The 21,947-nt window shown below is 41.8% G+C and overlaps 1 protein-coding gene across 1 annotated transcript; it reads left to right on the forward strand.

The window, feature by feature from the left end:
- The first annotated feature begins 18 nt into the window (after positions 1-18).
- LOC139418876 (NADH:ubiquinone oxidoreductase core subunit S8a) lies at positions 19-7,524 on the forward strand. Its single transcript, XM_071168636.1, has 7 exons — positions 19-93; positions 1,596-1,640; positions 2,013-2,078; positions 2,381-2,470; positions 2,813-2,985; positions 5,931-6,059; positions 6,328-7,524. Exons 2-7 carry the CDS (start codon positions 1,598-1,600, stop codon positions 6,457-6,459), a joined length of 633 nt encoding a protein of 210 aa, XP_071024737.1. The 5' UTR covers positions 19-93; positions 1,596-1,597; the 3' UTR covers positions 6,460-7,524.
- The last annotated feature ends 14,423 nt before the right edge of the window (positions 7,525-21,947 follow it).

A 21,947-nucleotide genomic window follows, 5' to 3' on the forward strand; every position in this document is an offset into this window, starting at 1 on the left:
CTGTCATAACGTTCTTTCACTTCCTGCTTACGCAAATTGCACTTCTCAAATCGTCCGCTGTTCTGGTTTAGAAGGCCAAATAGCGACACGTCGGTGAGTTTTACGTTATTTTATCAACTACATACTTATTTGCAATGGTTTTAAAGATATTTTACAACACATAATATCTTTGTTGATATTTCTACTGCCTGTTGGTACTTGTATGACCGCTGCTTTTACAGCTAAAGCTACATAACGTCAGTCATTGGAAAAGTCCTTGAGGATTTTATGGCTAACCGGTTGTTGCTAGCCGGCTCGCCAATGCTTGTTAGTACCTATCTAACAACATGCATTTGTCATAGCGTAAAGCGTTATGGTAGTAATACATTTTGCTACAATATATCATGTCACGCAGTAAAAATTGCGTTGAACAGGGCCTGGGTCACCTGGGTAGACGGTTGGCTTTTGTTTTCTGGGAAAACATTTGTCTTGCTAGAACACTCATGCCCTCAACTAGCAAGCTAACGTACTAACTAACCTATGCTGTTAACATATATTAATTTTAGTGTAGTAACTTCTTCTCTCTGTCGTCACAAGGACCAGCAGAGGGCTTGACATATAAGGGTCATAATAACAAATACTGTATACCAAACAAAGTTAAGGAAGTGCACTTCAACATTTTACATAAGATATATCCATGTAATTCTATGATATCCAAATGTGTGGCTACTGATATCTGCGTTTTCTGTGAAAAAGGTGAGAATCTGTCTCACTTGTTCTTTGAATGTAAATTTGTGTCAGAATTTTGGGGAAACCTTGCTAAATACTTATTTACCATTATGAACACTGCCTATGTTTTTGACATGAAAGATATATTTTACTATTGCAATGATAAGACCACTGAAATGATTGTTAATTTTTTTTAAATTCTTGTTGTCAAATACTTCCTACACAAACAAAAATTCTATACTAAAATTACACATTTTTCTGATTGAATTTAATTATCTTATTAAAACATTAACCCTAGTGAATAACAAGAATAACATCTTCCTGAATCTTTATAATAATATTTTTTCAGAGTAAATACAATTGCACTAAAATTGTTTATTTTTTGTATTATTTTGATGATATTTTTTGTATGTTTGAGTATTTTCTTGTTAATACCTGTGTTTTGTTTTGTTAGACATGTTTGATGTAGCAATGTAAGCGGATTTTTGTATTATGAATACATTTTTTTAAATTAAAAAGTAAAGGGTCATAATGATCATCACACACAAACGATTTTAGTAACAAGAACACATACTAACCTCTTAGCTATGGAACTTAAGTTAGCTATCTACCTATGGTTTGTTTGTTGACAAACAGACAAGTTATTTGGATGATAACATAAGGCACATCTTTACATTATGTCATGACAAACAAAGTAAGACCAATACAGGTTTTCTGAATGTGTGCAATGTATGATCTGGCTACAGGTTTCAATAGGTCAGTTTTTTTAAATGATATGCCAATTTATATGCACATACCCTGTATTGCACTTGTGTGTCACATGATTAATAATTACTTGTTTCTGTTTTTCTTTCTCTACCTCTTCCTGTGTTGTTGACATGTTCCAGACATGTCTGCGGCGTTGCGTGTACTATATTCCGTGTCCCGGCCAGGTAAGACCTCACCTGAGGGAGGGATGGATATTGATGGTGTGGTGCACTGCTTTGGTGATAGAAAAGTCACTCTGGTCATCAACAGTTCAAGAGGAAATGTAGGCAATACTTAGTTATTTGGGGTAAACAGTGGATACAGATACCCAAAACACATCTCAACTATCTATGAAGATACTGATTGTAGGTCGCTCTGGATAAGAGTGTGTGCTAAATGCTCTCAATGTAATAATTTAAGACGAGTCAATGCTGTTAGCTGTCATTGAAGTCTACTTGCTAATTGTTGACCTCTTGTGGTGAAAACACTTCCCCGGTAGCTCCATTCCATCCTCTGCCTTTTAGGTCATAATTTGACTCCTCCCCCCACCCCCACAGGCGCCTTTGCGGCTGGACACAATCTGGTGCGTCCAATCAGTCTGTCGGCCCAGAGAGAGGGATTCAGTAAGTACGATCTCTTACCCCGGCTCTCAAGGTGCGTTCGTTTTGCATCACTGGGTGGGCGGCATTCCATTAGTCCTAAAGGGAAATCCCCACCCATCTGGGGCACCTGGGAATTCAAAACGAGCACACCCAGTGTCTCTCATATACACCTGACCACTGTGATCCCCACACAGCTGCACTTTGTTTGCCTTTGATTAGTATGAATGTTCAGACACTCACTCAACATTAATCTCCCTTTCTTTGTCTCTCTACCTCCCTCTCTTTCTCCCTCCTTCTCGCCTTCTCTCTTCCTCTCTCTGTAGAGTATGTGAATGCTCAGGATCTGCCCACAGACATGAAGTCCATAACAGACCGAGCCGCTCAGACTCTGCTGTGGACAGAGCTCTTCAGAGGTCAGTTTTACTCCTGACTCTTCGTGACACCAACCCTCATGTCTGAAACGGTGCTGTATTCCCTATATAGTCCACTACTTTTGACCAGGGACAGCAGGGTGTCATTTCAGACACAGCCACTGAATAACCTGGTCCCAGGTTTTTTTGTTGCTATTTTGCAAACTCCTGTGACACATTTCATAGGGGTTGACAAGAGGGCACCAAAAGATCAGGGATCAGCCTTTCAATGACTGATAAAGGCTACATACTGACAAAGTAGAGTTTACCTTAAATCTGTACTGTGCCATTTTGGATGCAGCCAGTGCAGTGTATAACATCACTTCCTGCTTCTTGCTCCCCCAGGATTGGGCATGACCATGAGCTACCTATTCAGAGAGCCGGCCACCATAAACTACCCGTTTGAGAAGGGGCCCCTGTCGCCCCGTTTCCGCGGTGAGCATGCCCTGCGCAGGTACCCCTCTGGAGAGGAGCGCTGCATCGCCTGCAAGCTGTGTGAAGCCATCTGCCCTGCCCAGGTACATAGAAACACACCTGTGACCTGTTGCACCAGTTGGGTGTAAAAACGTGGTCATAAATGCTAGGTCAGGTGTAGCTACGTCAGACTTCGATCAGAATTCACACCTGTTTGCACCAATCCAAAATAAGACTTGTCGTAGCTTAGTCCAGTGTAAGCATGAGATTTAATGCTTCATAATTATGGTTGCTAGGCTGCGCCCGTTACTAGGCTGTTGCCATCCTCGTGGCAGTTCTAAACTTTGCACGGCATGTCACTTCCATAGAGAGAACAGTCCATCCCTTTGCATAGCCCACCACTATGCATGAACCTTTTCTTAACCACAACTAGATGGATCCATAAAGAGTTACTGTGGGAATTAATATGATATCTTTTAACTTCTATTTAAATCGGGAGCCCATTGAGACACGGGTCTCATTTTCAATAGTGCCCTGAGGACAACATATTCAACTCCAACATTCCCCCATAAAGTGTGTGTATATCACATGGATTATTTATTTATTTTACATTTAACCTTTATTTAATAGGCAAGTCAGTTAAGAACAAATTCTTATTTTACAATGATGGCCCACCGGGGAACAGTGGGTTTAACTGCCTTGTTCAAAGGCAGAACAACCGGTTTTTACCTTGTCAGCTCAAGGTTTTGATCCAACAACCTTTCGGTTACTGGCACAACGCTCTAACCACTAGGCTAACTGTCAGAATCGTGTAGTAACCAAAAACTTATGATGGAAATATCTAAATATATTTTAGGTTCTTCAAAGTAGCCACCAATTGCCTTTATGGCCGCTTTGCACAATCTTGGCATTCTCTCAACCAGCTTCACCTGGAATGCTTTTCCAACAGTCTGGAAGGCGTTTCCCCATATACTGAGTACTTGTTGGCTGCTTTTCCTTCACTCTGCGATCCAACTCTTCCCAAACATCTTAATTGGGTTGAGGTTGGGTGATTGTGGAGGCCAGGTAATCTGATGCAGCACTCACTCTCCTTGGTCAAATACTGCTTACACAGCCTGGAAGTGTTGGGTCATTGTCTTGTTGGAAAAACAAATGATAGTCCCACTAAGGGCAAACCAGATGGGATGGCGTATCGCTGCAGAATGCTGTGGTAGCCATACTGGTTAACTATGCATTGAATTCTAAATAAATCAGTATCACCAGCAAAGCACCCTCACACCTCCTCCTCCATGCTTCACAGTGGGTACCACTTATAGGGTCATCATCCGTTCACCTATTCTGCATCTCACAAAGACATGGCGGTTGGAACCAAAAATCGAAAATTTGGACTGATTAGACCAAAGGACAGATTTCCACCAATCTAATGTCCATTGCTTGTGTTTCTTGGTCCAAGCAAGTCTCTTCTTATTATTGGTGTCCTTTAGTAGTGGTTTCTTTTCAGCAATTTTGTGACTGCACTTGAAGAAACTTTAAACGTACTTGAACTTTTCCATATTGACTGACTTTCAGGTCTTAAATGAATGATGGACTGTCATTTCTCTTTACTTATTTAAGCTGTTCTTGCCATAATATGGACTTGGTCTTTTACCAAATAGGGCTATCTTCTGTATACCATCACAACACAACTGATTGGCTCAAACGCATTAAGGAAATAAATTCCACTAATCAGTCAGATACTTAGATTCGTGTATGCTCAGTCAGATTATATGCAACGAAGGACACGCTAGATAATATCTAGTATTATCATCAACCATGTGTAGTTAACTAGTGATTATGATTGATTGTTTTTTATAAGATACGTTTAATGCTAGCTAGCAACTTACCTTGGCTTACTGCATTCGCGTAACAGGCAGTCTCCTTGTGGAGTGCAACGAGAGAGAGGCAGGTCGTTATTGCGTTGGACTAGTTAACTGTAAGGTTGCAAGATTGGATCCCCCGAACTGACAAGGTGAAAATCTGTAGTCATGCCCCTGAACAAGGCAGTTAACCCATCGTTCCTAGGCCGTCATTGAAAATAAGAATGTGTTCTTAACTGACTTGCCTAGTTAAATAAAGGTTAAAAAAAAAAAATTGGCGCCCAAAAATACCAATTTCCGATTGTTATGAACTTGAAATCGGCCCTAATTAATCGGCCATTCCGATTAATCGGTCGACCTCTAGTCTAGATGACTCATCTGTTATTTACCACTGATCAGACCATTTTGATAGCATGTTATGTAGCCTATAACAAGTTGATGATTTTGCTGTTTACTCCTGACCAAAAGCCGATGACTTGTCCGATGTGATTCTGTTTCAACGAATCTCCGTCTGTATATTTGGTCTCTGGCTGGGAAAATAAGTGGAGGTGGCAGCTCATTTATTCATTAATTTAGCTCATTTATTCATGTTTCTGATCATCTATTCACTGATCAGAAACATTTTAGCATGCTATAATGTTGCCCAAATCTACAGTATTATTTTGCTAATGACTCGTGCATAGGCAACTCCAAAGGTCAGCGGACGTTGTGAATTACGAACGCGAGATTCACATGCTTTTGAAAATGGATGACTGTTATTTCTATCGGTATTGGGAAGACAGTCTGAATTGAACACCCTACGCCGCCTGCTCCCTGCTAGACCGCTCATAGAAGGCTTGCTCCCAGGTGGTGCAACGGGTATAGTTTTTTTTTGGTCCGGCATTGAGCGCATTTTACATCTGACATAGTTACGGCCCAACTGGTGCAACCGGCCCCTGTAGTGTTTACACTCCTGTACTATTCGCATCTGCATATCCCTAACCCTCCCAGGGCATCAAAACACCTGCACTTTGCAACGGAAATACCTCCATGGCTGCGTCCAAAATTGGTGCACGTACATAGACCCCTGCATAGTGCACCCTATAGGCCCTGGTCAAAAGAAGTGCACCGTTTACCGTTTCCTATGTCTGCTATACCACAACACCTTCAGGCTCACTGCCCTAAACGTGATTTACCCACCCCCCATTACATAGGCCATCACCATCGAGGCAGAGCCCCGATCGGACGGCAGCAGGAGGACGACGCGCTACGACATCGACATGACCAAGTGTATTTACTGTGGCTTCTGCCAGGAGGCCTGTCCTGTTGACGCCATCGTGGAGGTGAGCTGGACCTTCTACCTCTACTGTGGCCGGTGTCCCAAATGGCACCCTATTCCCTACTTAGTGCGTTACATTTGACCAAAAGGAAATAGGGTGCCATTTGGCACAAAACCCCTCTACCCCTCTACCAACCCCTCTTCCTCTGTAGATGTCTGGCTGTTCAGATCCCTGTGACTGAGGTTGGCGTAAAGGACCTGTAAAACTATTTGGTTTGGTGTCTCCACTCTCATTCTTCTTCCACCCTCTCTTTCACCTCTCTCTCCCTTAGGGCCCCAACTTTGAGTTTTCCACAGAGACTCATGAGGAGCTGCTCTACAACAAAGAGAAACTGCTCAATAACGGAGACAAGTGGGAGGCTGAGATTGCTGCCAACATACAAGCTGATTACCTCTATCGATAGACTGACTGGTGCGCAGATACACACACACCCACACACCGACCGACTGACTGACCATACTCTGTTGATAACCATGAAACGCACACAGATGCAGTATGACAGACTGGCACACACATTGTATAGATATTCGTCAGCCTCTTTGACACAGACACACATCCATTCATACTGTACAGTTGATCCAGATCAATGGTTCACACCCAGATGTGTTTCCAGAGATCCAGACAGCACTGTTTATCTATATTGCATATATCTATACTGCATAAATATTGAATGGGACAAATAAACAGCAGGAACCCACAGCTCTCCAGAACGAGGTCTGTGTGGACCACTGTATTAATAAGCTCAGTTCACCCACAGAGAGAAGCACCCTCAGTCTCCAGTACCGGCATCCCGCCCACATATGCCTATCCTGGGGCACATTCAATAGGGATACGTTGTGGAAATTTGCAGAAAGAAATTACATGAATAGAGTTGACATGATTCTTTATTCTACTTGTCAGAGAGGCATGTTTGTTCTACGTACCATATTTCTATCTGATTGTTCCACAGTGCTGTGCCCTACTGAACACACCCCTTATGTCTTTCCTCAGCAGTACTGTTTATCTGATTCGAGGTAAGATATTACCCCTAACCACAGATCTAGGATCAGATTTAAGTAACCTTAACCATTAGGGGCAAGGAAATAAATCTGACCATGTGTTAGTGGTTAGGGACAACTACCTACTTTGTCCCAAATGGCATCTTACCTGCTATATAGTGCACTACTTTTGACCAGGGCCCATAAGATTCTGGTCAAAAGTAATGCGCTATTTAAGGAATAGGGTGCCATTTGGGATGCAGTCCTACTGTTTTAAGGGCAAAGTGTTATCATTTGGTCAGAAAGCGTTACACAACCAGTTGGCACATGATACTCAGGCTCGATTATAATATCGTCAAACTAGTAGATATATTAGCCTGCTGCAAACACAAAGTTAAATGGGGGTTTGTTGTCATGAATTGTACAAAGGTTCAATACTTGTGGACTTCAAATTATGAAGAATAAATATTGTTCTGTCCGAAGTTTTCAAATGGCGTTGCAGTGTTGTCTTTTAAAGTCCCAATGTAGTCAAAATGTGATTTCCTGTGTTTTTGTGTTTAAAAAATATATATTTTCACAGTGGGGTATGAAGTATACTGTGACATTTATGATAATTCCCTTTCAGTGTAAGAGCTGTTTAATAAGACTGCCTGTTTTTCATCCGGTAAATTAGTTACATATAGATACCATTTAGCAGGCGCTTTTATACAAAGCGACTTATAGTCCTGTGTATATATATTTGATGTATTGGTAGGTCCCTGGAATCAAACCCACTACCCTGGCGGTGCAAGTGCCATGCTCTACCAACTGAGCCATACAGGACCAGTTAATAGACCAATAAGAAAGAGTTCCAAGCCTCTCTGCCAATAACAGCTCATATCCAGTTTTCTCCTCCCCACTCAGACCACTCCCAGGCAATCTTCTCAAAAATATTTGCCTGAGAAATTGCTATTTGCAAAGAAGCTATTATTGTTTCTTTTTGACCATGTTAATTGAAAACAATCACACTAAACTGTTACCCAGAAATTATTTGATCTTGAGATGAAACGGCTGCATTGGACCTTTCTGTCTAAATAAGGTTACAATTCCATGAAGGCTGCTCTTGCATCTGAAAACGTGGTTGATTTATGGTTTAGGTTAATGCCATTGATGCATAACGTGTGCCAGTATCTGTGGATGATGTGTCAGTGTGCTTAGTCGATTGGCTCAGTACAGTACAATGGCACCCTATTACCTACATATTGCCCTACTTTTGACCAGGCTTCATAGGGGGCCTCAGCTTGTCCATGCCATCATTAACAGTTCAGTGTGCTGTGGTGAAATTGAATTGAAAATTGTCAATAAGAACCTCAATTTCAGTCCATATGATGTAAGATGGAAAAGTTTAAATGTATACAAGCTCTTGTTTTCTTTATAATTTTAACCAGCATCTTTATGAAAAATGAAGATATTATAGTTGTGACTATCAATAGTCTTCTCGCTCAACAAATCATTAAGATAGAGATATCATTTTTATTTGCATGGGCTTTGTCTCAATCCACCTCTTCCGCATCGGTGGTGGAAGGTGGCCGAGCTACAGCAGTGTTTGTCAGACCATGAGACATCCCGAAAAATGGGTCTTCTCACAAAAATGTCTATAGTGTCCAAACGGTTTAGCCTACACGATGAACATGATGGTGTTCTCCATTTTGCTCTACGACCCACACAAGTGTCACGGGACACGTCTGAAGGTAACCGATACAAACACGTGGAAGTACGGAGTTAGTTTTGTGCCCCAAAAAATAATCAGTTAAATGTGTAAAAAAAACATATACAAATATTTTCTGAGCTTTCTTATATCTCATAGAAATAGGACAGACACTTTAAAACCTTATTCCTTATGATACATTTTTTTACTGTCTTGTTTGCCATTTATGAATGTGTTATTCAGTGCATTTATGTTGGTTGTAGTAGTAGTAGCCAAATTCAATATTTTAGCTTTTTTTTTTTAAATACCTAAAGGGATCCTACAATTCTAAGTCAAATAGCTAAATGTTCCATGGTATGACCATCTTAACCCCCCCCCCCCCCACCCGCAATGGCTTACACTTTTAGAGGTAAACCAAATGGAAGGCAGTTGAGGTGGCAAGATCCGGTTGCTGCTCATTTTGTACAAGCTGGACATCCTATTAGTTCTCTGAGATACATTGGAATAGAAATGGTCAAGATGCCCCCCAAGTGGCGCAGTGGTCTAAGCCACTGCATCGCAGTGCTAGCTGTGCAACTAGAGATCCTGGTTTGAGTCCAGGCTCTGTCGCAGCCGGTGGCGACCGGGAGACCCATGGGGCGGTGCACAATTGGCCGGGAGGGTTTTGCCGGCCATGACGTCCTTGTCCCATGCTGACACGGTAGCTAGGTGTACGGTGTTTCCTCCGGGCATTGTGTCAAGACGCTGGGTCATGTTTCGAGGACGCACGGCTCTCGACCTTCGCCTCTCCCGAGTCCGTACTGGAGTTGCAGTGATGAGACAAGACTAACTACTAATTGGATACCACGAAATTGGGTAGAAAAAGGAGAAGGTGTGGCAGGGGGATGGAGCATTGCAAGTTAAGACCATGTCATTGTTCTCTCTCATTGTACTCTCTCTTACGTCTGGTTTTCACAAGAGACGGTCACGGTTGTTTTATACGGATATCTTTCAGTAGCCTGTGTGGAGTTGGGTTTATAAACCATGAATTCGTAAACTCAAATCTCTGACTGGACTATTCTTCCTTTATGATCTAACCAGGATATTACCATACAAAACAATTATGAGCTTTTTGGTTTAATTTAAGGTTAGTATGAGGGTAAAGTTCGAGTTAGGTTTAAAATCACATTTTAAGAAGATGAATTGTAGAAATAGACAGGGTTTATGACTTTATGGCTGTGACTTTGTGGTTGTAATGACAACTCCGAAAGAAAGTGTTTTTTCTTAAAGTAGCCAGGATGTCATGTGTCCTACATACAGTTGAAGTCGGAAGTTTACTTACACTTAGGTTGGAGTCATTAAGTCTTGTTAACAAACTATAGTTTTGGCAAGTCGGTTAGGACATCTACTTTGAGCATGACAAGTCATTTTTCCAACAATTGTTTATTTCACTTATAATTCACTGTATCACAATTCCAGTGGGTCAGAAGTTGACATACACTAAGTTGACTGTGCCTTTAAACAGCTTGAAAAATTCCAGAAAATTATGTTGAGGCTTTAGAAGCTTCTGATAGGCTAATTTACATAATTTGAGTCAATTGGAGGTGTACCTGTGGATGTATTTCAAGGCCTACCTTCAAACTCAGTGCCTCGTTGCTTGACATCATGGGAAAATCAAAAGAAATCAGCCAAGACCTCAAAAAAAATTGTAGACCTCCACAAGTCTGGTTCATCATTGGGAGCGATTTCTAAATGCCTGAAGGTACCACGTTCATCTGTACAAACAATAGTACGCAAGTATAAACACCATGGGACCACGCTGCTGTCATACCACTCAGGAAGTAGACTCGTTCTGTCTCCTAGAGATGAATGTACTTTGGTGCGAAAAGTGTAAATCAATCCCAAAACAGCAGAAAAGGACCTTGTGAAGATGCTTGAGGAAACAGGTACAAAAGTAACTATATCCACAGTAAAACGAGTCCTATATCGACATAACCTGAAAGGCCGCTCAGCAAGGAAGAAGCCACTGCTCCAAAACCGCCATAAAAAAGCCAGACTATGGTTTGCAACTGCACATGGGGACAAAGACCGTACTTTTTGGAGAAATGTCCTCGGGTCTGATGAAACACAAATAGAACTGTTTGGCCATAATGACCATCGTTATGTTTGAAGGAAAAAGAGGATGCTTGCAAGCCGAAGAACACCATCCTAACCGTGCAGCACGGGGGTGGCAGCATCATGTTGTGGGGGTACTTTGCTTCAGGAGGGATTGGTGCACTTCACAAAATAGATGGCACCATAAGGAAGGAAAATTATGTGAATATATTAAAGCAACATCTCAAGACATCAGTCAGGAAGTTAAAGCTAAAGTCGCAAATGGGTCTTCCAAATGAACAATGACCCCAAGCATACTTCCAAAGTTGTGGCAAAATGGCTTAAGGACAACAAAGTCAAGGTATTGGAGTGGCCATCACAAAGCCCTGACCTCAATCCTATAGAACATTTGTGGGCAGAGCTGAAAAAGTGTGTGCAAGCAAGGAGGCCTACAAACCTGACTCAGTTACACCAGCTCTGGTCAGGAGGAATGGGCCACAATTCACCCAACTTATTGTGGGAAACTTGTGGAAGGTTATCCAAAACGTTTGTCCATATTAAACAATTTAAAGGCATTGCTACCAGATACCAATTGAGTGTATGTAAACTTCTGACCCACTGGGAATGTGATGAAAGAAATTAAAGCTGAAATAAATTATTCTCTCTACTATTATTCTGACATTTCACATTCTTAAAATAAAGTGGTGATCCTAACTGACCTAAAACAGGGATTTTTTACTAGGATTAAATGTCAGGAATTGTCAAAAACTGAGTTTAAATGTATTTGGATAAGGTGTATGTAAACTTCCGACTTCAACTGTACATATAACTAGGAATAAAGTGACCGATAATAAACATTAGCGGCAGCATATGTGATGAGACAAAGTTAGTACAAAAAGGGTCAATGCAGATAGTTAAATAGTTAACCAAATGTCTACACAGACTAACTATTTTGCAATCAAGATGCTCCGGTTGAGTTTTTACTCTGTTTGTTCAGAACCTAACCGTTTAGTATTGTGAAGTAACTACAATGATGTTTATCCATCCTCAGTTTCTTCCTATCACAGCCATTAAACTCTAACTTTTTTAAGTCACCATTGGCTTCATGGTGAAATCCCTAAGGTGGTTCATTCCTCATCGGCAAATTAGTTAGGAAGGACGCCTGTGTAGTGACTGGGTGTATTGATACACCACCAAAAGTGTAATTAACAGTACCACTTAAGTTGGTTTTTTGGGGGTGTCTATACTGTACTACTTATATTTTTGACAACTTTTACTCCACTACATTCCTAAAGATAATTATGTCATTTTTTACTTCTTACATTTTCCCTGAAACCCAAAAGTACTCGTTACATTTTGAATGCTTAGCAGGACAGGAACATTGTCTGCTTCATGCACTTATCAAGAGAACATCCCTGGTCATCCCTACTGTCTCTGATCTAGCAGACTCACTAAACACAAATGCTTCATTTGTAAATTATGTCTTGATCTGTGTCCATGGCTATCCGTAAATTAAAAAACAAGAAAATCATGTCGTCTGGTTTGCTTAATACAAGACATTTGAAATTATTTATACTACTACTTTTGATACTTAAGTACATTTAAAACCAAATAGTTTTAGATTTTTACTCAAGTAGTATTTTACTGGGTGACTTTCACTTTTACTTGAGTCATTTTCTTTAAAGGTATCTTTACTTTTACTCAAGTATGAAAATTGGGTACTTTTTCCACCACTGGTAATTAATAACTTCACCATCCTCAAAGGGATATTCAATGTCTGTTTTTATTTTCCCATCTACCAGGTAGCCTAGTGTTTACAGTGTTGGGCCAGTAAGCAAAAGGTTGCTACATCAAATCCCTGAGCTTTGCTAAACGTCCCTGAACAGTTTCCCATATAGTCAATGGGGTTTGTAAACCAACCTGGATGTAATATACACTGCTCAAAAAAATAAAGGGAACACTAAAATAACACATCCTAGATCTGAATGAATGAAATATTCTTATTAAATACTTTTTTCTTTACATAGTTGAATGTGCTGACAACAAAATCACACAGAAATTATCAATGGAAATCAAATTTATCAACCCATGGAGGTCTGGATTTGGAGTCACACTCAAATTTAAAGTGGAAAACCACACTACAGGCTGATCCAATGTTGATGTAATGTCCTTAAAACAAGTCAAAATGAGGCTCAGTAGTGTGTGTTGCCTCCACATGCCTGTATGACCTCCCTACAATGCCTGGGCATGCTCCTGATGAGGTGGCGGATGGTCTCCTGAGAGATCTCATACCAGACCTGGACTAAAGCATCCGCCAAGTCCTGGACAGTCTGTGGTGCAACGTGGCGTTGGTGGATGGAGCGAGACATGATGTCCCAGATGTGCTCAATTGGATTCAGGTCTGGGGAACGGGCGGGCCAGTCCATAGCATCAATGCCTTCCTCTTGCAGGAACTGCTGACACACTCCAATCACATGAGGTCTAGCATTGTCTTGCATTAGGAGGAACCCAGGGCCAACCGCACCAGCATATGGTCTCACAAGGGGTCTGAGGATCTCATCTCGGTATCTAATGGCAGTCAGGCTACCTCTGGCAAGCACATGGAGGGCTGTGCGGCCCCCCAAAGAAATGCCACCCCACACCATGACTGACCCACCGCCAAACCGGTCATGCTGGAGGATGTTGCAGGCAGCAGAACGTTCTCCACGGCGTCTCCAGACTCTGTCACATGTGCTCAGTGTGAACCTGCTTTCATCTGCCAGTGGCGAATTTGCCAATCTTGGTGTTCTCTGGCAAATGCCAAATGTCCTGCACGGTGTTGGGCTGTAAGCACACCTCCACCTGTGGACGTCTGGCCCTCATTACCACCCTCATGGAGTCTGTTTCTGACCGTTTGAGCAGACACATGCACATTTGTGGCCTGCTTGAGGTCATTTTGCAGGGCTCTGGCAGTGCTCCTCCTGCTCCTCCTTGCAAAGGCGGAGGTAGCGGTCCTGCTGCTGGGTTGTTGCCCTTCTACGGCCTCCTCCACGTCTCCTGATGTACTGGCATGTCTCCTGGTAGCGCCTCCATGCTCTGGACACTACGCTGACAGACACAGCAAACCTTCTTGCCACAGCTCACATTGAGGTGCCATCCTGGATGAGCTGAACTACCTGAGCCACTTGTGTGGGTTGTAGACTCTGTCTCATGCTACCACTAGAGTGAAAGCACCGCCAGCATTCAAAAGTGACCAAAACATCAGCCAGCAAAGCATAGGAACTGAGAAGTGGTCTGTGGTCACCACCTGCAGAACCACTCCTTTATCAGGAGTGTCTTGCTAATTGCCTATAATTTCCACCTGTTGTCTATTCCATTTGCACAACAGCATGTGAAATGTATTGTCAATCAGTGTTGCTTCCTAAGTGGACAGTTTGATTTCACAGAAGTGTGATGGACATTGTGTTGTTTAAATGTTCCCTTTATTTTTTTGAGCAGTGTAATTCTGGCCACATGTTGACTCAGTGGTGCTTATCCGTGCAGGTCGTGGGACCAAGGAGAGAGGCACACTCTGTAAACAGGAATAGGTGCATCACCTGTTACTGAGCTGGCAAACATTAAGCGTGTGCCCTTGGGCCACTACTCTACTACCACATGTCTACAACACAAAATCCTTGTGTGTGCATGTGTCTCTTCACAGTCCCCGCTGTTACATAAGGTTTATTTTGATCTGTTTTTTAAATCAAATGTTACTGCTTGCGTGAGTTACTTGATGTGGAATAGAGTTCCATGTAGTCATGGCTGTACTGTGCGCCTCCCATAGTCTGTTTTGTTTAGGTTAGTGTGTAGTCATTAAAATTATATTGTGCCCATTTTTCAGATCTGCCAACCGGCTCGGCGTGTGACAGGTAACCGTCTTTCCACCAAGCTGTTCCAGGCCTGGAGTGGCAGGCTGGAACTTCCAGAGTCGTGTAGACCTGAAGCAGTGTGATGTGGTCCAGGTATTTATCACACACAGGTATACACACTCACTCAATCAATCAATCATTCTGTTTCGTTGTATAATTATTTCAACTTAAGAAAATTGTTCCTCTCTCTTTTAGATCTGACACCCCTATTAGCTCAACCACAGTCTTCACAGCTGTAGGCTCCTGCCCCTGCATCTGCTACACCGGCCACGACACGTGATACAGGTAATTATCACATGCACGTGTACACACATGCACACTCACCCTCACTTGGGGCTGTATTCAATCACGTCCGCTTTAGCCGACGTCCACATAGCGGTTGTTTTGGCGGTGTCTGAGGTGGAACTGTGTTAGAGCTGGCAAATCCACAAGCTGCTCCTGGCATTATACCTAAAGCGGACATTGCCATTGGCTGCACGGAGTCGCATTAACAGAAATCTCATGCAGCCCTGTTTACAAGTTAGAACACAGCAGTTTGAGATGCAATCTACACCTCGATTAGGCTGATAGAAATCCTCATTATTTAGTTGAATGATTTTGAATTTGAGCTACGTTATTTCTATATAACCTACACTTTCTTGTTCGGAACTGGTAACGAGAGTAGGGCGGGTGTAGTTTTGTGACAATGATTTGACAGATCCCACGCAGTTACACGTCAGACATCCCCAAAACATCAGCTTTGCGGGAGTCGGCTATCGCCGGTTAACACTTTATCCGATTGAATCTAGGCCTTACACTCATTCAGTGTATTTAGTTGTATGATTATTGTCCGTTAAGAAAATTGTGCCTCTGTCTTTTAGATCTGCCCCCCCCCCTCCCCCCTTTGAGGATTCCCACATGGATACAGGTAATTCAGAATTATATTTGCATATGCTCACTCACACCACACATGTACACACAGATATGTTGTTGAGCCGTTTACTTACTGTCACTTTGTGCATCTCTCTTTCAGGTCTGCCATGCACTTCACCACCACTGCCACTGCCTCACCCAGAAGTACATACACTGGGCCTATCAGGACTGACAAAGCAGAGATGGGGGGCTGGCAAGGGAAAATAAAACCTGCACTCACACACATTATCCACAATGCAAATCAGTTGTAATAACTTGTTTATTTTATGTATGCTCCATTTTATTTGACAGTTAAAGCAATGTCTTTGGTTTATTAGATATTTCTCTGAATACAATGTGTGACCAGAAGGAAGTTGGCAGACCTGCAACCCTTGGACTGTGTGTAGGTTTTGTCATCTTGTAACGGAATTCCTCTTCTTCAGAGGAGGAGTAGCAAGGATCAGACCAATGTGCAGCGTGGTAAGTGTCCATAATGATATATTTAATAAATCAACTGAACAAAAGTACAAACAACCAAAACAGTCCCGTATGGTGAAACCACTAACACAGTATACAACCACCCACAAAACACAATAGAAAACAGGCTACCTAAATATGGCTCCCAATCAGAGACAACGACTGACACCTGTCTCTGATTGAGAACCATACTAGGCCAAACACATAGAAATATAACAACAGAACAAAACCTAGAAAAACAACAGAATGCCCACTTCAACTCACGCACTGACCAACTAAAATAAAGACAGGTCAGAACGTGACACATCTGGGGCTTAAAAATAGAGAGATGGGGAGAGATATAGAGGGAGGGGAGGAAGAGTGCAGTTTAAAGATTTATCATTAATAACTGACACAATTTTAATGAATACATATTAGAATAATACATAAGAGTGACCAATAGTTACTGTACTGTGATTGTTTATTTACTCAATCAAGTAGTGCCCCAAGGAGGGATCGAACCGTATCTCAAAAGCAGCAGAAAAGGTCAAATAAGGTCACCAAAATTTCCGTTACGGCTATACACGACTGGCCATAAGGTACAAATCTGTCTTCCCCTGAACAAGGCAGCTAACCCACTGTTCCTAGGTCGTCATTGTAAATAGGAATTTGTTCTTAACTTGTTATGGCTGTGGGCAGTATTGAGTAGCTTGGATGAATAAGGTGCCCAGAGTAAACTGTCTGCTACTCAGGCCCAGTTGCTAATATATGCATATTTGGATAGAAAACACTCCGAAGTTTCTAAAACTGTTTGAATGATGTCTGTGAGTATAACATAACTCATATGGCAGGCAAAAACCTAGGAAAAAATCCAACCAGGAAGTGGGAAATCTGAGGTTTGTAGTTTTTCAACTCATTCCCTATCGAATGCACAGTGTCTATGGGGGCAAATTGCGCTTCCTAAGGCTTCCACTAGATGTCAGTCTTTAGAACCTTGTTTGATGCTTCTACTGTGAAATGGGGGCGAATGAGAGGGGAATGAGTCAGAGGTCTGCCAGAGAGCCACGAGCTGGCCACACGCGTTCACGTGAGAGTTAGCTTGAGTTCCATTTCTGAAGACAAAGGAATTCTCCGGTTGCAACATTATTGAAGAGTTATGTTAAAAACATCCTAAAGATTGATTCTATACATCGTTTGACATGTTTCTACGGACTGTAACGGAATTTTTTTACTTTTCGTCTGCGCGTCATGAATTTGGATTACTGGGCTAAACGCGCAAACAAAAAGGAGGTATTTGGACATAAATGATGGACATTAATAATTAATAAACAAAAATGTATTGTGGAACTGGGATTCCTGGGAGTGCATTCTGATGAAAATCAAAGGTAAGTGAATATTTATAATGTTATTTCTGACTTCTGTTGACTACACAACATGCCGGATATCTGTTTGGGTTGTTTTGGTCTCTGAGCGCTGTACTCAGATTATACATGGTGTGCTTTTTCGGTAAAGCTTTTTGAAATCTGACACAGCGGTTGCATTAAGGAGAAGCGTATCTATAATTCCGTGCATAACAGTTGTATCTTTTATCAATATTTGTTATGAGTATTTCTGTAAATTGATGTGGCTCTCTGCAAAATCACCGGATGTTTTGGAACTACTGAACGTAACGCGCCAATGTATACTGAGATTGTTTAATATAAATATGAACTTTATCGAACAAAACAAAACATACATGTATTGTGTAACATGAAGTCCTATGAGTGTCATCTGATGAAGATCATCAAAGGGTAGTGATTAATTTATCTATATTTCTGCTTTTTGTGACTCCTCTCTTTGGCTGTGTTTTTCTGTGACTTGGCTCTGACCTAACATAACCGTTTGGTTTGCTTTCGTCGTAAAGCCTTTTTGAAATCTGACACTGTGGTGGGATTAACAAGAAGTGTATCTTTAAAACGGTGTAAAATACTTGTATGTTTGAGGAATTTTAATTATGGGATTTCTGTTTTTTTGAATTTGGCGCCCTGCACTTTCACTGGCTGTTGTCATATCGATCCCATAAGCGGGATCTCAGCCCAAAGATTTAACTGACTTGCCTAGTTATATTTAATACCAATAGGTGCCCTTCTTTACGAGGCATTGGAAAACCTTCCTGGCCTTTGTGGTTGAGTCTGTGTTTGAAATTCACTGCTCGACTGAGGAACCTTACAGGTAGTCATATTAAACACTATTATTGCACACAGAGTGAGTCCATGCAACGTATTATATGTGACTTGTCAAGTACATTTTTACTCCTGAACTTACTTAGGCTTGCCATAACAAATGGGTTGAATACTTATTGACTCAAGTGATTTCAGCTTTTCATTTTGTATTCATTTGTAAAAAAAATAAAATAATAATAATAATAATAATAATAATAATAAAACATCATTCCACTTAGATGCTATGGGGTATTGTGTAGCCCAGTGACACAAAATCTGAATTGAATCAATTCAAAATTCAGACTGTACCACAATTTCAAAGGGTGTGAATTCTTTCTGAAGGCACTGCAGGTGGGAGGGGCTTACAGGCTGTCGCCAATTTATTCGAACGTTTGCATTGAATACATATTCGTCGAATATGCAAACGTTCTAAATGTCAACAGAATCACAGGACAAGTTAACGGTAACATAGCTATTGTTACAACGAGGAGATACGTTCTTTATTGTACAATAAAGGCTGGCTGGCTCGTGTGCGTCCACACAGACAAATCAAATAAAAGTTGTGGTAGTCACATACACGTATTTAGAAGATGTTATTGCGGGTGTAGTGAAATGCTTGTGTTGCTAGCTCCAACAGTGCAGTAGTATCTAACAACACACAAATCAAAAATTAAAAGAATGGAATTAAGAAACAAATATTAGGTTGAGCAATGTCGGAGTGGAATTGATTAGAATGCACAGTATATACATATTAAATGAGTAGATCAGTATGTAAACATTATTAAAGTGACCAGTGATTCCATGTCTATGTACATAGGGCAGCAGCCTCTAAGGTGCAGGGTTGACTATTTGTATTTTACCTTTATTTAACTAGGCATGTCAGTTAAGAACAACTTATTTACAATGATGGCCTACTCCGGCCAAACCCAGACAGCACTGGGCCAATTGTGCGCCACCCTATGGAACTCCCAATCACAGCCTGGTGTGATTCAGCCTGGATTCAAACCAGGGACTGTAGTGATGCATCTTACACTGAAATGCAGTGCCTGCGGTGTCTTCTTTTAAAGGGCTAGTGCAGTAAAACAATTTATTATCCTGTATTTTATATATATTTCCACACTATGAGGTTGGAAATGTGAAATTGTGGCTAATTCCCTTTAAGTATCAGTCAAAAACTGATTTTTCAGATTTTGAGAGAGTTTCACTAAGATCAGCAATCTTATCCATAATTTGTCATATTCTTAAGAGTCAGGGAGGAGCATAACAATTTTCAGGATCAATAATACCTAGTACGTTACAGTGTCCTCCTTCCTTCGCCAAAAGACAACTCATGGCGGCTGACGACTGCTTTCAGATTTTGGACATCTAATGAGTTGGCCAAATTCTCAGATCGTTAAATTCATATGGGCCTGTAAAGAGTAGGTTAAATTGTTTACCACTTTCCTAGGACAGCCACACCCCAGGAGGGTATGATTGACATACCAAAAATCTCACCCGGGTGTAGGACATGACCATAGGCTTCCTGAATGTCTGGGATGAGTCATTTGGCACGCTTCAGTAGCCCAGAGTTGGTTTTACCCGTTTCATTGAAAAGATCAGTGACCAGAATTCTTAACATGTACATTTCTGATACCTCCCGGGTGAGATACCCCTTGTCACTGCATACCCACATCCATCCAAAAGGTGCTCCCATGCCTTCCCCTATCCTGGAAATGTTTACACCTGTCACCTGTTACTGTAAGTCTAACACACTAAAATCCCCTTTAGCATAGTTTTTCCTATCACTATACTCTTCTCTCAGTTGACCCATATATTCATGACAAGCACTAGTATCTCCCATATCTTCCCTCTACCACATTAGGTAAGTTTGCTCCCTTCTTGTGACCACCCCAACATACATGTGTCCCATAACCCCCAAATGTTCAACAGTCTTTCTAGCCAAGCACTTTATTATACATCAATCAAAAGCAAAACACAGTAGTCCTACCAGGAGCGGAACAATCATGGCAGTCCTGGACATCATTACCTTACCCATCACGGTTTCCAAATACACCATTAAACCAGTGTCCAATTTGGTCAAAGATGGGGTTGTCAGCTTTTCACAGAGCACCTCCTAACTTAGCCAGATCATTAATAATAGCTGCCATGTTGTCAGAGGAGTCAGGAAGTAACATGACACAGTAATCCTCATCATTTATTCCAAGGGACTTGTCTTTAGCCAATATGTGCCATTTCGTCTCTGGTCACTACTGCCTTCAAATTCTGCACATTTAGTGACAACTGAGTAAAACCCTGTTTTATCAAATTAGTAAGGGCCTGCATGGAGTATGTCAAATTATGAATCCATATACCCATTACTACAACTTCCCATGCTGCTTTCTCACCCCTTTGACCAACATCAGAATAGTATAATAGCTTTTTCTTTGTCGAGACCGAGTATGGTTCCTTTTCATAAAATGGAGTAATCTACATCCAAAATCATTCTTTCCAATTGGTACTGCCTGGGTTCCCCACCGAAATGCTGTGGAGGTGGGTTTCTGGAAAATAATTACCCGTGTGCCAGATGTGTTCCCCCTCCCCTGTAATCCTATGTATGTCACTGCTTTCACCCATGTATTATTCTCCACATCCCCGTCCACCAAGGGAACGGGTAAGATTTGGAGAGCACCCTGCATGTGTTTTCATGGTTGCGATTTTCTTGTTTCACCAACCATAGTGTGTGTATGATGGTTTCCTCGACATCTGATGACTCTTCGGGTTCTGTGGCTGAACCTTGTTGGTTCTTCTGTCCTATGTCTCGGGACCTTCTTCCTCCTTCAGATGTTCTCGGGGCCCTGCTCTCCCTCCCTCCAGTCGCTCATCCATGGCTTCCACTCTGGGAGGTGCTTGCAGTGGGAGAGATGATGCCAGCCGGACCGCTCCGTTGCGTTGCCCGCAGGACCGTTGGTGTTACCACGGTTACCTGGTACACACCCATCCATCGTGGTTGGTTCCATTTTCGCTTTTGGACCCCGGGTTTTACTCATTCTCCAACGTTTATGGGTAGCTGGTCAGGGTCTTCACCTGGGATTGGTTCTGCTGCTTTCCTAGTGTGGAGAAAATTTACAACAGAAGGTAGTTCCTTCATGTACTCAAGATGGTCACACTATGTCTCAGTTATGTCTATCAGTCGGTCATAGGTCTCACCCCTGGGGTGTTCATTGGCCGTCTCGCTAACATTTCACAAGGTGTACACTCAATACCTTTGTTAAGGCTGCTGCGCATTTTCATGAGGACAAGAGGTAATCCCTCTACCCATGTCATTCCTGTGGAATGGCATAGTTTGACAAGGGAGAATAACATGTTCTTATTAGTCCTCAGTAACTCTTGTTACGCCGCGGTTGATAGATGAACACAAACTTTTGGTCAACACCCATCATTTTTGGCCATTTGGGTAACCACATCTCTTATGTGATGGGTCCCATTGTCTGCAGATAAACCTCAGGCACTCCGAACCGGAGTATCATTTTCCTAACTAGCCATTTTAACAACTGTTTGAGCAACGCAATTGGATGTTTCCACCCGCCTGGTAAACCTGTCAGTTATCACCAGGCAGCATCTTTCTTTTGGCTCTAGCATGTCTATAAAATCCATAGCTATGTTGACAAAAGATCCTTTTGGAGTGGGGGAACTTCCCTGGTTGCAGTGGAGTTCCCTTGTCTATATTACATAACAAACAT

The sequence above is a fragment of the Oncorhynchus clarkii genome, chromosome 10 (assembly GCF_045791955.1).
Source record: "Oncorhynchus clarkii lewisi isolate Uvic-CL-2024 chromosome 10, UVic_Ocla_1.0, whole genome shotgun sequence".
Classification (NCBI taxonomy): domain Eukaryota; kingdom Metazoa; phylum Chordata; class Actinopteri; order Salmoniformes; family Salmonidae; genus Oncorhynchus; species Oncorhynchus clarkii.